Below are 13,712 nucleotides of genomic sequence, written 5' to 3' on the forward strand. Positions count from 1 at the left end.
TTAAAAAGACGTGATAGCTTGTCTATAATAAAAAATGATAAGGCTAAAGAGGTTTTATTCCCACTAAGAGTATTTATGTGCGCCTGTGTACTCAGTCATGTCCAACTCTTTGCACCCTATGAACTGTAGCCCACCAGGCTCCTTCGTCCATGGGATTCTTCAGACAAGAATACTGGAGTGGGTTGCCATTGCCTCCTCCAGGGGCTCTTCCCAACCCAGGGGTTGAACCCATAGTCTCTTGCATCTCCTGCATTGGCAGGCAGATTCTTTACCACCGTGCCACCTGGGAAGTTCCAAGGGTATTTATGCTGCTGCTAAGTCACTTCAGTCGTGTCCAACTCTGTGGGACCCCATAGACGGCAGCCCACCAGGCTCCCCCGTCCCTGGGATTCTCCAGGCAAGAACACTGGAGTGGGTTGCCATTTCCTTCTCCAATGCATGAAAGTGAAAAGTCAAAGTGAAGTCGCTCAGTCGTGTCCGACTCTTCGCGACCCCATGGACTGCAGCCCACCAGGCTCCACCGTCCATGGGATTTTCCAGGCAAGAGTACTGGAGTGGGGTGCCATTGCCTTCTCCAAAGGGTATTTATACTTCAACTAAAACGATTTAATTATAAAATTTGATGCATCAGCTGTTTGAGTGTTGGAGTACTTGATTGGTGTGGGAGGATATTAATTTCCTATGGATGTGGTAACAAATTATTGCAAATGTAGTGGCATAAAACAACACAAAAGCATTATCTTTAGAGTTCTGGAGATTAGAAGTCCAAAATGAGTTGGCAGGGCTAGGATCTTTTTGGAAGCTTTGGCGGAGAATCTGTTTTTCTTTTCCAGATCCAAGAAGGTGTCCGTGTTCCTTGCCCTGTGGCTCTGTGTCACTCCATCCTCTCCTTCAGTTGTCACATCTTCATCTCTGACTCTGGCTTTCCCACCTCTCTCTCCTAAGGACCCTGGGATTACATTGAGCCTGCTCGGATAATCTGGGATAATCTCCCATCTCAAGATCCTTCACTTAATCATATCAGCAAAGTCCCTTCTGCCTCGTGAGGTTAACATATTCTCAGGTTCCAGGGATTGAGACATGGACATTTGGGGAGTCATTAATCTACTGGCCACAGGGAGTAACATTCTGGAGACCATGAAATTAGACCACCAGATAACTCCCTACTTCCAGGTCGTTTCTGCTCCTTATTTTTGTTGAAGTTGTGGGAATGAAGTAGTTCTGTAGTCTTTCTGAAGGGCAGCTGCTCAAGACACCTGAGTAATATTCCTTAGTCCACATTGGTAAAGTCAGAGAAAACTGAATCTCATTGCACTTGTAATTTTAAACATATTGTTTACCCATAAGGTTAATTTGAATGGTAGCTTCTGGGATGGGGCTTCCAATACTCTGCAGTTTCTGACCTCTGAAACTTGAATAGCAAGTCCTACTGAAGCAGAAATGACCGGAGGCCTGAGTCAAGGACCTAAAAGGATGGACATTACAGTTTACCAAGGCTCCATGGGGACTTCCCTGATGGTCCACTGGCTGAGTCTGAGTTCCCAACGCAGGGGGCCTGGGTTTGATCTCTGGTTGGGGAACTAGATCCCATATGCCACTAGCAACCAAGAGTTCACATGCTGCAACTAAAAAAAGATCCTACGTGCTGCAATTAAGAAGACCCAGTGCATGCCTGCATGCTCAGTTGCTTCAGTCATGTCTGACTCTCGACTCTTTGTGACCCTATGGACTGCAGCCTGCCAGTCTCCTCTGTCCATAGTGTTCTCTAGGCAAGAATACTGCGGTGGGTTGCCACTTCCTTCTCCAGGGGATCTTCCTGACTCAAGGATGGAACCTGTGTCTCCTGCATCTCCTCCACTGGCAGGCTGATTCTTTACCACTACACTACCTGAGAAGCCCATTTGTTTCTACTCATCAGACATAATGAGGTCCCTGCTATGTGTTGGACTGGCCAGCTGCTGAGCTGTGCCCTAGGCATCATAAAACTTTCCAAGTTATATATCTGGCATGTGTGTAATAGAATATTATTTAAAACCATTGTTTAAAACTGAAATGTAGTCACAAAAATACTGAACTGGTCTATGGCTACTTGCCAGTAACAAAGGTCATGAATTTGCTAAGCCAGCGTAACAAATTCTGGACAAAAGTGTTCACAAAGATCTTCCCAACAGAATTGAAATTAAGATAGGCTGAATTTCTGCCTTTTAAAGCGACTATGGAGACATGTGTAAGGAGCAGAGCAGCTGTATGCAAGAATGTTTATCTTAGATTCCCTCCCAGCCTCTCCCACATCAGCACCAGCTGTTTAACATTCCCTGAAGTCCTACAATGTAAGAATCTGGACCTTTGTGGGAACTGCTTGGTGGTCCAGTGGTTAGGACTCTGCCATTCACTGCTGAGGACACAGGTTCAGTCCCTGGTGGGGGAACTAAGATCCTGCAAGCTGCAGGGCAGTCCACAAAACAAAACGAGCATTTGGACCTTTGAAGGAGCTGCTGCTGCTAAGTCGCGGCAGTCGTGTCCGACTCTGTGCGACCCCACAGACGGCAGCCCACCAGGCTCCCCCGTCCCTGGGATTCTCCAGGCAAGAACACTGGAGTGGGTTGCCATTGCCTTCTCCAATGCATGAAAGTGAAAAGTGAAAGTGAAGTCGTTCAGTAGTGTCCGACTCTTAGCGACCCCATGGACTATAGCCTATCAGGCTCCTCCGTCCATGGGATTTTCCAGGCAAGAGTACTGGAGTGGGGTGCCATTGCCTTCTCCGCTTTGAAGGAGAGCCCAGTTGTTTCTCTTGCACAAGATGGCAACAACTACCAGTTGGAGATGAAGGATCACTAGCCCTTTGCTCTACCACTCCACTGTGGGGACAGCTGACTTACACATTCCTTCATGAGCTTGGACCCCTTTCCCCTGGCCTCGGTTCAGGGTTGGCTATTGGGGGATCCCCTGGACCTCACCGCTCTTGTACTTTTTAAAGTCGGCTATGGCCCCCATCCCAAGTCGTTCCTTCTAGGTATCCCACCCGAGTGCCTGTAGCCACCTGCTCCAGGGCCACCCGGGCTCACATTTGGGGAAAGTGGGTCATCCATCACTGGCACTACAAACCCAAATGATTCATCCAGAGACTAAGAGGGATACGGGGCGCGCGGACCGGGAGTCACTATCCGGGTACCACCGGCTCCACCTGCCTGGTCCACTCGCGTGCAGGGGGCTGAGCAGCAGGCCAGCCCCGGCCCCGCCCCTCGGCCCCGCTCCGAGCGGAAGTGACGCACACCCTAAGCCATTTCCGGCCAGCCTGAAACTAGGAAGAAACTTGGAGCCGCCGAGGTGTCCGGCCGCCCCTTTCCACTGCTTCCGTGCCCCGTGGCCCGGGCCGCGCCGAGCTGTCGGGAGCCCAGGCCATGGGGCAGCCCGGGCCGTCCGCAGTGTGAGGCGCGGGGCCTCCCGCGGGCTCCCCGGACTGGCCGAGGGCGGGCAGGCGGGAGGCGTCGTTCCAGCGGCGGTCCCGGCCGCTGCCGCCCGCCCAGGCTCCCGGCATCATGAACATAGACGTGGAGTTCCACATCCGGCACAACTACCCGTGGAGCAAGCTGCCGGCCAACGTGAGGCAGGTACGGAAGCTGGGGACACGGTCCCGCCCCGCTGCCAACTGCTCGCGCGCCTCTGAGCTCCCTCCCGGCCTTGCCCCCGCTAAGGGTCTGGATTTAACCGATCCCAAACCCGCGGCTGGGGAGGGGGTGGCCCTGGGGCCACAAGGGCAGGATGGGGCTGTTGCGAAATGGGATGGAATGGTGTCCACTGGACTCGCCTGGCGCCTTCGCACGCGGTCTTCGTTTCACCAGGCACTGGGCTAGACACCTTCGAAACAAATTTGAAGCACAGCTCCTGATCTTCAGAACTTGGGGATGGTGGCAAAGGGACGAGAAACAAATGACTGCGTTACAGGCTGATAGCTGCTCACACGAACCAGCATCATAGTGTAGGGGCGCGCACAGAGGAGGGACTCAGAAACTGTCAATGGAGTATCAGGAGGATGTGTAGGAGAGGCATTTAAAACGGGTTTTAAAAGACAAATAAGAGATAGCTAGAAAAGAGGGGGATTAAAGATTTTCCAACGAGAGAGGTCATTTTAAAAAAGCTTAGATGAGTGAAAGCGTGCTTTCACAATCTGGAGGTGGGGCTTGGTTAGTGATTGGGGGTGGGAGCTGTCAGGGCCGGATTTTGAAGAGCTTTCCTACTTTCTTTTGCTGGACTTTAGCCTCCCGACGAGGTGGGTTTATTAGAGATGGTGCAACAAGAGAGTGACAAGGAGGTTTGGCCTTTTCCCCTCAGAAGTAGTTCTCAAATGCTTGAGAGTCATTTTGACTCAGTTTTGCAGATATCTGTTGAAGACCTGCTATGTACTATGCCTTGTTTGAGGTGCGAGTAATTTGCAGCAGTCAACACAAGGAAAGTCCTGTCTTCATGGAGCTTACATTTTAGAAAAGAAAGACAGTAAACGAATGAGTAAATACATGATATGGCGAGTGGTGGTGAAGCTTACGAAGGGAGCTGTGAGTGCTGTATAGAAAGTACTGTTTTTTTCTGGTCAGTGGTTGACCTTCAAGTTCCCACCATTTTACTTGGTTGGGAGTGAAATTCTGTTTTCCACTGGTTCTGAACACTGGCATATTTGGAGGGTTTGGGATGGTGGTGGTGATGGTATACAGATTGTTACTTTGCCGCAGCTCTCAGCTTGGGGTCTTAGTTCCAGGAAATGAATAATTTAAGGTTCTGGCAGTGTATCGTGTGGCAGAGAAAATGCTTTCACTTCAAGATACCAAAAACACAAGAAAGTGGAAAGATAAATTTAAGGAACTCCGAATTCTTGGGTGGCAGTGGCTGCCCTTGTGACATGAATCTTGAACAGCAAGAAGAAAGCTCTAAACCTGGAGGAAAGCGCCAGAAAGCTCTAAGCCTTCTCTTGTTAAGCTTGAATGAGGGCCTTGATGGACACTTTGTGTTTTCAGAGTTTTGTGGCATATGGCAAGACAACTGGAAGCACCAGTAAGCCTTTGTTTCCATGTTTACTCTTCCTTTCACAAAAATAAATGTAGCTTAATAGACAGGAGATGGATGATTCCATTATGTCCGACAGAAATAATCGATCCTAATTAGTGTTGGCAAAGCTTTTCTAAACCTTCGTCACAACTGTTAAAAATAATCTCCAAACAGTGTTACAGTCTGGTACAAACATGACATTAAATTAAAACTTCTTTTGGTAACATCAGTTAAAAGAATTGATATTTTAGCTTAGGATAAAGCTTCCACTTGTCGAAGGTGTTGGAAAAGCCCTCTGTACAAGTTACTTCTTGGACTTAGCCTTGCTCTGTTTTCCTATGTTAGGCTCTACCTTGTTTTACTACATCAGCTTTCTCTCTGGTCTCTTGCCTTCAGAAAAAGACCCTCCTATCCATTCCTCATCCTATACTGGGGTGAGGTTTTTAAAATGCAAACCCAGCCCTTTTACCACTTGTCGCCAAAGATTACTTGTTGCTTCTTGAATCCAGATGTTAACTCCTCCAGGACGGTTTCCCCGACCTAAATCTAGAGTAGATGACCCCCAGCACTGTATTTCTTGTCTATAGGGCTGTAGTTGTCTTCCAGTAAATATTTCTGGAGTGAAGGAATGATAGCATCAGTTTGAGATTTTTTTCCTGGAGCTAAAGTCAGTTTAAAAGTGGGGAATAGTCTTTGTGTGAAAAGAATTTGGGTTTGGTTTTTTTTTTGGTGTTAACAGATACTAAGTACTTTGATAAGAGTTTCCAGTAAGTTTTGAGGTGTTTAATTTGGAAGATATTCATTTCTGAAAGTTGGGGGAAGGTGATTCAGATTTTTTTTTTTGAATTTTTAAAAATGTATTACATTTTTTTTTTATGTAAATCAGATGAAAGGTTTTTTTTACTTGGTGTGAGCTATACTAGACTTCCAAGAATATATTAAAAAGTTGTGGATCACACCATTGTTTGAGGATTTGCGGGGGGGAGGAGGGTGGATTTTTGAGGATTTGAGGATTACTGGTAAAACTACAGGTTTACCAGTATTCATTGTTCAAAACAATTCATAGTTGTTTTATTTGAAGGGAGATTTTATGATGTGATTCTGTGTGATCCAAGGAGGGTCAATTAAAAAAAAATACTATGTACTTCTATGAGGGGGGTGCATATTGGGACAGGATTTGTGGAGCAAAAGCTTTAGGAAAAAATGCTTTATGCTAATCTGATGCACAGTGGATGTTTTGCAGCCAGTTTCTGTGGCACTCCATCTGTTACAGTTCCTTTTATATGCGGCCCAGCTTCATTCGTCAGACCTGGTTGGAGTTTCTGCAGGGTCAGCACTGTCTCAGAGGAAAACGACCTTTCTTTATTTGCCTCCTGTAGAGGCAACAGTGTTTTAAAATGTGAATGATGGGAAATTTGGGGTAGGAGTGGAAGAGAAGGCAAAGAATCTTTGTGAACATAGCAGTTAATATTTTAGGTACCAGGGTAGTGAAGAATAGAATCAGCTTTTAATGTAGCTTTTAGTTATTTGTGCGTGCACACATGTATTGATCAGAACCAGTCATCACTTAATGACTATGGCAAAGACTTAGATGTTTAATAGCTCTGTTCTCTAATTAGCTTACAAATAACAGGGCCCTTGTATTTTGTGTAAGTGGTTTGATTTACACTTTTTATCCTGGAGTTAACCAGGAACAGAATTTTAAAGATGGTTGTAAGTTAGGTTAAATTAAGGGGCTTATTTTGAAACAGAAGAGCAAATCCTCAAGTTTGAGAGTTGCTAAGATTTTAGCAGATTGTCTGCTATGTGAGTGAGTGAGTGTGTGTATGTGTGTTTTGTGTTCCTTGAGGATTTAGCAGTAGAGCTAGAGGAGATCCTTTAAAAGTTTTATAGAAAGCCTGGTATTTTGAATCCCCTAAATATCTTCAGTCCTGAGCTTGACTTTGGGGCTGCATCAGAGATGGGAGAGCAGTTTCTCTGTGATAAGCTTTAACTTCTAACTACCTATAATGTTAAAGTGGATGAAAATAATGTAAGCACATACATTTCAGCATTTTAGTTTTCTCACGTTATGTCCCTTTTTTCTTAAATAGTTTTTCTTAAATAGAACCACCAATAGTTCCAGTTATGTACCAGTTAGATGTGTTTCATCTGTCTTATGAAGATGGCCTTAAATAAAAGTATGTATGTGGACATTTACCTTGGCTGTCAAAAACCTACGACTTAGAAGTATAGTAACTGAATCCTCTAATCTTTTCTGTCATTAATCTCTTCAGTTCAATAGTTCAGTCGTGTCTGACTGTTTGCGACCTCATGGATTGCACCACACCAGGCCTCCCTGTCCATCACCAACTCCCAGAGGTTGCTCAAACTCATGTCCATCAAGTTGGTGATTCCATCCAACCATCTCATCCTCTGTTGTCCCCTTCTCCTCCTGCCTTCAATCTTTCCCAGCATTGGGGTCTTTTCCAGTGAGTCAGTTCTTTGCATCAGGTGGCCAAAGTGTTGGAGTTTCAGCTTCAGCATCAGTTCTTCCAATGAATATTCCATTAATCTCTTAAGGTTTTTTTTTTTTTTTATAGTATATTGGAAAGATCATGGCTAATAATTAGAAGGGGGATAACAGTCACATCGGAGAAGGCAATGGCACCCCACTCCAGTACTTCTGCCTGGAAAATCCCATGGACAGAGGAGCCTGGTGGGCTGCAGTCCATGGGGTCGCTGAGGGTCGGACACTACTGAGTGACTTCACTTTCACTTTTCACTTTCATGCATTGGAGAAGGAAATGGCAACCCACTCCAGTGTTCTTGCCTGGAGAATCCCAGGGACGGAGGAGCCTGGTGGGCTGCCGTCTATGGGGTCACACACAGTCGGACACGACTGAAGTGACTTAGCAGTAGCAGCAGTCACATATTAAATGTAGTTTATGGTCTCACAGTGAGTGTAATGTTAACTCTAATCAGACCAGCTTACACTTTGCTTTCATGAAAAACCAATTTTGAACTTAAAACACTAAGTTCACAGAAAGTATTTTGCTCATTAAAAAATATATTGGAAATTTAGACAACTCTATTTTCCAGAATTGTCTAAATGTTTTCTAATGAGACCATTAGATGACGTTTTTAAGAAATAATCTTATTTAGAGGTACATTTGAAATATATATTCCTCAGAAATCTTAATTTTTAATAATCATAGCCTTCAACTGCAAGTAGTTATCAGACAGGGATCTGTTCCTAGTGGCCATTCTTAAATTTTAAAAAAATGTAGGTGCAAGAAACCATCCATCCTCATTCACACAAATTGGAAACCGGCAAGAAGGAAATGTTTTATTAGTAAAATTTAGTTTTTTGTTAACTTAAGTGCAGTTATGCTCTCTGACTGCTCTTTATATATAAAATACTTTAGATAGTGTCATTAAATCCTTTTAGAAAGGCAGACTGAAGATAAACACATTTTTTTTTTTTTTGCTCTAATACCATTGCAGAAAAGTTTGTATGATAAAATTTAAGAAAACCTTTACTCAGTTCTTGAACTTAGAGATTCCAGGATAAAATTGGGGGGCATGGTATTGAAATTTTAAGGAGGGAGAGTACTTTGGTTTAGTTATTTAAAATCTATTTGAATTTTTTTTTTTTAGAGTCTTGGAAATTCACAGAGAGAATATGAGAAGCAGGTTGTCCTGTACAGTATCCGCAATCAGTTACGATATAGAAATAACTTAGGTAAGTAGAGCCATTTTTACATTGAGATAGAATTGACTGTTGCAGAGTTATCATTTTCATAAATCTCTCCTATCTTTTCACCATATTTCATAGTACTGAAATCGTTTCATGTACAGACTTTATGAAATTCTATAATGACCCATTACACTTAACAATAATTTGCATTAGCAAGTAGATTTTTCCTTCTAATTCCAGTGAAAATTATTTTCTAGAGTCTTGTTTATAGATTTATTTTACCTACAGAGTACTAATTTTGATTCAGATGTCCTCTTTTTTACTTTATGTAAGAAAATATGCCAGGAAGAATTGTATTACTTCTTGATTTTTGACTTTGAATTTTTTGTTTTGTTTTCTATAAATTTTCCAAATAATGTAACTTTAATGAAGCCTCTTTCTATAATAATTGGAACAAATTTTAAACATAATTGGCTCCATTTTTTTTTTGAACTTCTCTGTTTTAGTGTTTGCCTTTTATTTGTCAGATTATTCTGTTGCCCTGCTGATCTTGCCTCCCATTTGTTGCTCTTATTTTAAACATAGTATTTCAGCAATAGGTTTTCTATGTGAAGTGTGTATTCTATGGAACTCAGAGGTCTTTTTACATTTAAAGCACAAAGACCAGCAGATAATTTTTTAAAATAGACTCGATTTCATAGAAAGCTGCCATTCACATTGGCTGTTTTGTAAAGTATCATAGTAAGGGATTGGATGGTTTATAGCTCGTTTTGTGGGGGGAGACATTCCATGCTCGTTTTCTTTGCTTTTTGATTTGTTAAGAATTACTTTTGTACTTATCTGTCCCATTGTACATTTTACTTATATTCTCTGAAATCTGTTTCTTGTGCTATAATTGTTTCTTTGTTCCAGCTTAGGTTGTTTTATTTGTTCTCTTCCAATTTACATTTTTATTTTTAATTAATAGCTTGTAAAGAATTTAACATTGCATTGACTAGTAAGACGTCAAATAAAACTGGAGGATTTCCCTTTGTCTCCCAGTTAAGCATGTCAAGAAGGATGAACGCAAGTACTACGAGGAACTGTTGAAGTACAGTCGAGATCATCTCATGCTGTACCCTTACCATTTATCAGACATCATGGTGAAAGGCCTGAGGATAACACCGTTCTCATATTACACTGGGATCATGGAGGTGAGTTTACAGGGTATATGAATTAGGGGAGGGATGAGACTTCGTGTCACGGGCACTTTGTGGATGATGACCAGCTCTGTGGCACCCAGCCGCGGTGGACGTTGTTTCTGAACTGATAGTGTAGAAAGGACAGTTGTTTACAAGGTAACTGTTGTGCGACAAGTAGGTGTCCTTAGCAGTGTTTTCACAGTGGAAAAGTATCTGTTCTTATTCTGTGTTCTTGAAGATGTTGTTGACCCCTTGTGCTCTTGTAGGTTAATCAGTCATTTATTTTAGCACAGTTTGTATAAAATTCATTGCTTTTAATACGTGGTTAAGGTTGAAAATGTGGCTGACAGAATTGAACATTAAGCTTCGAAGCTTAATGTATTTAGCTATTTGCTAACTGTAGAAAGAATCATTGATGATATAGACTCAACATTATATAATGCATGGTTCAGAAGAATAGAAATATATTACTGGTCCTGGCTGCTAATCTTTCTGTGATTATTAACTTTTAGATGTTAGCCTTTTTCCAAAGGCAATGTTTAGGCTTGTGTTGAATAACGTTAAGTACTAGTTCATACACTGCTTTTAAGGGAGCTTTATGTAAAGATGGGCAGTATTTATCTGGTATTCATTGGTGATTTAATTCTGTTTGAGTGCTGCTGTTCTGGGCTCACTCGCCCCTTGAAGAGCAGAGGGCACATAGAACTGAAGAAGCTGGGCGCCTGCAGGATAAGGCTGCATTCACAGGAGCTCCCTCTGTCTTCTTAAACCCCCTTTTCAAGGCACTGCTACCGCCCCGTGTCTCCTGTGTGTCCCTGTTTTGGAGGAAATACAAAGTAAAGGTTGAGGCCTGGCAGCTGAGTTCCTGCCAGTCTCTTTCCCTGGAACCAGTGCAGCATAAAGAAGGTGGCAGCTGAGCAGAATGTAGAATAGTTATTGCTGTCTCTCTGATTATTTTCCTGGTGTTGTCCACAGGTTTGGGGGAGATAACAGAGCGAGATTTTGTCCCAGTTTCCATTCATATGCTTGCTATTCTCTGGTTTCTGGTCTTAAACCATTGGGTATAACTCCTGGGTTGAAAATGGGTCTTATCCCCACAGTAAACAGCTGGTTTATTACTGGAGAAACAGATGAGGGTTGGAAGAAGCCAGATACTGACTTTGTCTGAGTTGCTGGTTGTGACTCGGAGGAGCAAAGACTACTTAGTCGTTGGGTTTTTGTTGGCAGTGCTGTGACGCATTGTCAGGCCTTCTCTTGGGATTCTCTCTTGCCCTGGGGTAGGAGTCTAGGATCAGGTTTGAAGTGTGGAGAGCCTGCAACCCTGAGCTCGAAGGGAGGTATTCCTTGCATAGCCTCTGCAGGGCAGAGGTTGCCGGGCACCTGTCTGGGCTTCATAGCACTGTGAGGAACCCAGACCTGAAAGCCTGACCTTCAGTTATTAGACAGGAGGCCACGTGGTATGTGCCACTGTGTGACCTGTGTGCACTGCGTTGCCAGACTCTGATCTCAGTGTTTGGTGTAAGGACATTTTGCATTTAACATTTACTTTTTTTTTTCTTTTTAAAAGGACATTATGAACAGTGAGAAAAGTTATGATTCATTGCCCAATTTCACTGCTGCTGACTGTAAGTATTACTCTGAGCCAGGTAATGGTTAGTGTCTTTGCACGTGTGTGCTCTTATCTGTGTTGTAATGTGTGCATTTTAACATGAAAGATGAGAACATAAGCAAGATTATTGATAATTTTATCAGGTGGTGTAAGTCAAGTGTAAGATTTAGTTTTAAATGTCTAAGGGAAGGATATTTTGGAGTGGCAAAATCCGACAAATGGGACTAGTCTTTTTCTAGAGAGTGAAGTTCCTTTTCATACTTGGGCTGTGGTGTATACTAAATGAGGAAGAAAATTCACTCACAGTATTTTTGCAGCATAATACATGGTTTTTACTAACAAAATTCGCTGCTTTTTTAAATTATACTTATTTTAATGAAGTGTGTCTATTTGAAATGTGACAGTTCTGTTGTGTTAAGAAGAAACTTTTGCTGAGAAGTACATTTTGACTTCCTGGAATTGGGAGGACTTCTGCTTTTAAAAAATTTTCTCATTTAGCATTGTCAAAAGTGTCAGCATGAATTTATCTCTCCCAATTGGTTTTCTTTTGTATTTGGTTGGAAGACTTCTTTTTAATTTGAACCTAATTGTCAGTAATAATAAAAAGGGGAACGAAAGTCAAAAGGTTTTTTCCTAGTAGACTTGTGTGTGTACTGACTTTTCAAGATGTATTAAATGATTTTAAAAGAAAGACTCTTTTAGGTCTAAGGCTTCTTGGCATAGGAAGAAACCAATACATTGATCTGATGAATCAGTGCAGATCATCAAAGGTAAGCTAGTTGTTTCTCTTTCTCATTTCTTGTACCTCTTATCACATAGTCTTGTTAAATTTTTAAGTAGTAGAAATACTGAATTGTGATTTCTTGGATCAAATAAAATGTGCTTAATACAGAAATAATACAAAAACAACTCATCAGTATCTCTAGGTTATAGCTTAAGTGCTTATTGAATTTAAAATGTTCAAGGAATAGGACGCTTCATTTATTTTTAAAAATCTGCTGCATTGATCTTCTAACCTAAGTCATTCCACTCCCAGGGTTCAGTTTATGAGTGAAATTGATACACATTTTCACCTGGGTTTCTTTTGAATATCTGGATTTAGATTCAGATTTAATGATACTGTTTTGAAGTAATTTATTTTGAAATAATTTAAGAATGACTTTTTCCATTTAGTATATCTAAAATACGTTAGATTTTAAAACGTGAGAATTTTAAAAGGTATTTAGCCTGTTAGAAACGATCTTGTTATAGTATGATTAATAAAAAAGAAAACAATAATTTTAGAATGATTGCAAATTCTCAGATATTTGAACCATTGCAGAAATTTTTCAGAAGGAAAACGGCGCGTGATCTTTTACCAGTAAAGCCAGTGGAAATTGCCATAGAGGCCTGGTGGGTGGTGCAGGCTGCGTATATCACGGAAGATGACATAAAGGTAGGTATCTTTAAAAATTAAGCATTTTTATTTTTAAAAATTACATTTAACTGTAGTTGCAGAACTTTTTAAAAACGTGACACTATTTGGTGTTCCTGAAGGAAATTAAACTTAAATGCAAAATTGTAAATGATCTCAGTAGGCGAGACTATTGGTAAGTTTCGAAAATACTCTTGATTAATGAGGGAGACTTGATGTGGTTCTTGTACGGTCATCTGGGGATTTAATTAGATGGATGTTTCATGCACAGTTGACGTGATGCCGCAACTACCAGCAGTAACATTGATAACACTTTTTGAGCGCTTGGTGTGCTCAGGGTGTCAGGCACTGTTCCAAGTGCCTTTTGTATTGTCTCATTTGATTCTCATAACAACCCCAGTGGTGTGGGGTTGTTTGTAGCCTATTTCATATGTGAGGAAAATGAACACAGAGAAGTGAAGTAATGACTCCAGTCACAGTGGAGTAAAGTCCAGGGTTTTAATTCGGACAGTTTGCTGTGCTCTTAAATCACTGTTGAAATGCTATACTCAAGTGTTAGGTGCTTGATAGAGCACTAAGGTCAAGATCAAGGGAAACGCTATTTGCAGTGGTCAGACCACATTTGTTACAGGCTGTATACGTTTAAGAAGAGATGTTGATTAGAGAAGGAGGTGGAGCAGTAGACGCGGTGCCTAGAGACCAGTCATATCCCTGTGGCTGAAGAATTAAGTGAGCATGTGGACTTCTTTTTAATTTGCATTTTATTTTACTTCCAAGGACAGAATAAAT

General features: G+C 41.9%; 1 protein-coding gene across 2 annotated transcripts in view; it reads left to right on the top strand.

The window, feature by feature from the left end:
• The first annotated feature begins 3,295 nt into the window (after positions 1-3,295).
• Positions 3,296-13,712, top strand: part of FAM91A1 (family with sequence similarity 91 member A1) — a 40,554-nt gene continuing 30,137 nt past the window's right edge. For both annotated transcript variants that reach the window (XM_005891963.2, XM_070382440.1), the window contains exons 1-6: positions 3,296-3,611; positions 8,680-8,764; positions 9,761-9,912; positions 11,468-11,525; positions 12,212-12,279; positions 12,831-12,944. In XM_005891963.2, the coding sequence (XP_005892025.1) occupies positions 3,540-3,611; positions 8,680-8,764; positions 9,761-9,912; positions 11,468-11,525; positions 12,212-12,279; positions 12,831-12,944 (549 nt within the window). In that variant the 5' untranslated portion in view covers positions 3,296-3,539. The remainder of the gene's footprint in view (positions 3,612-8,679; positions 8,765-9,760; positions 9,913-11,467; positions 11,526-12,211; positions 12,280-12,830; positions 12,945-13,712) is intronic.

The sequence above is a fragment of the Bos mutus genome, chromosome 14, assembly GCF_027580195.1.
Source record: "Bos mutus isolate GX-2022 chromosome 14, NWIPB_WYAK_1.1, whole genome shotgun sequence".
Taxonomy (NCBI): Eukaryota; Metazoa; Chordata; class Mammalia; order Artiodactyla; family Bovidae; genus Bos; species Bos mutus.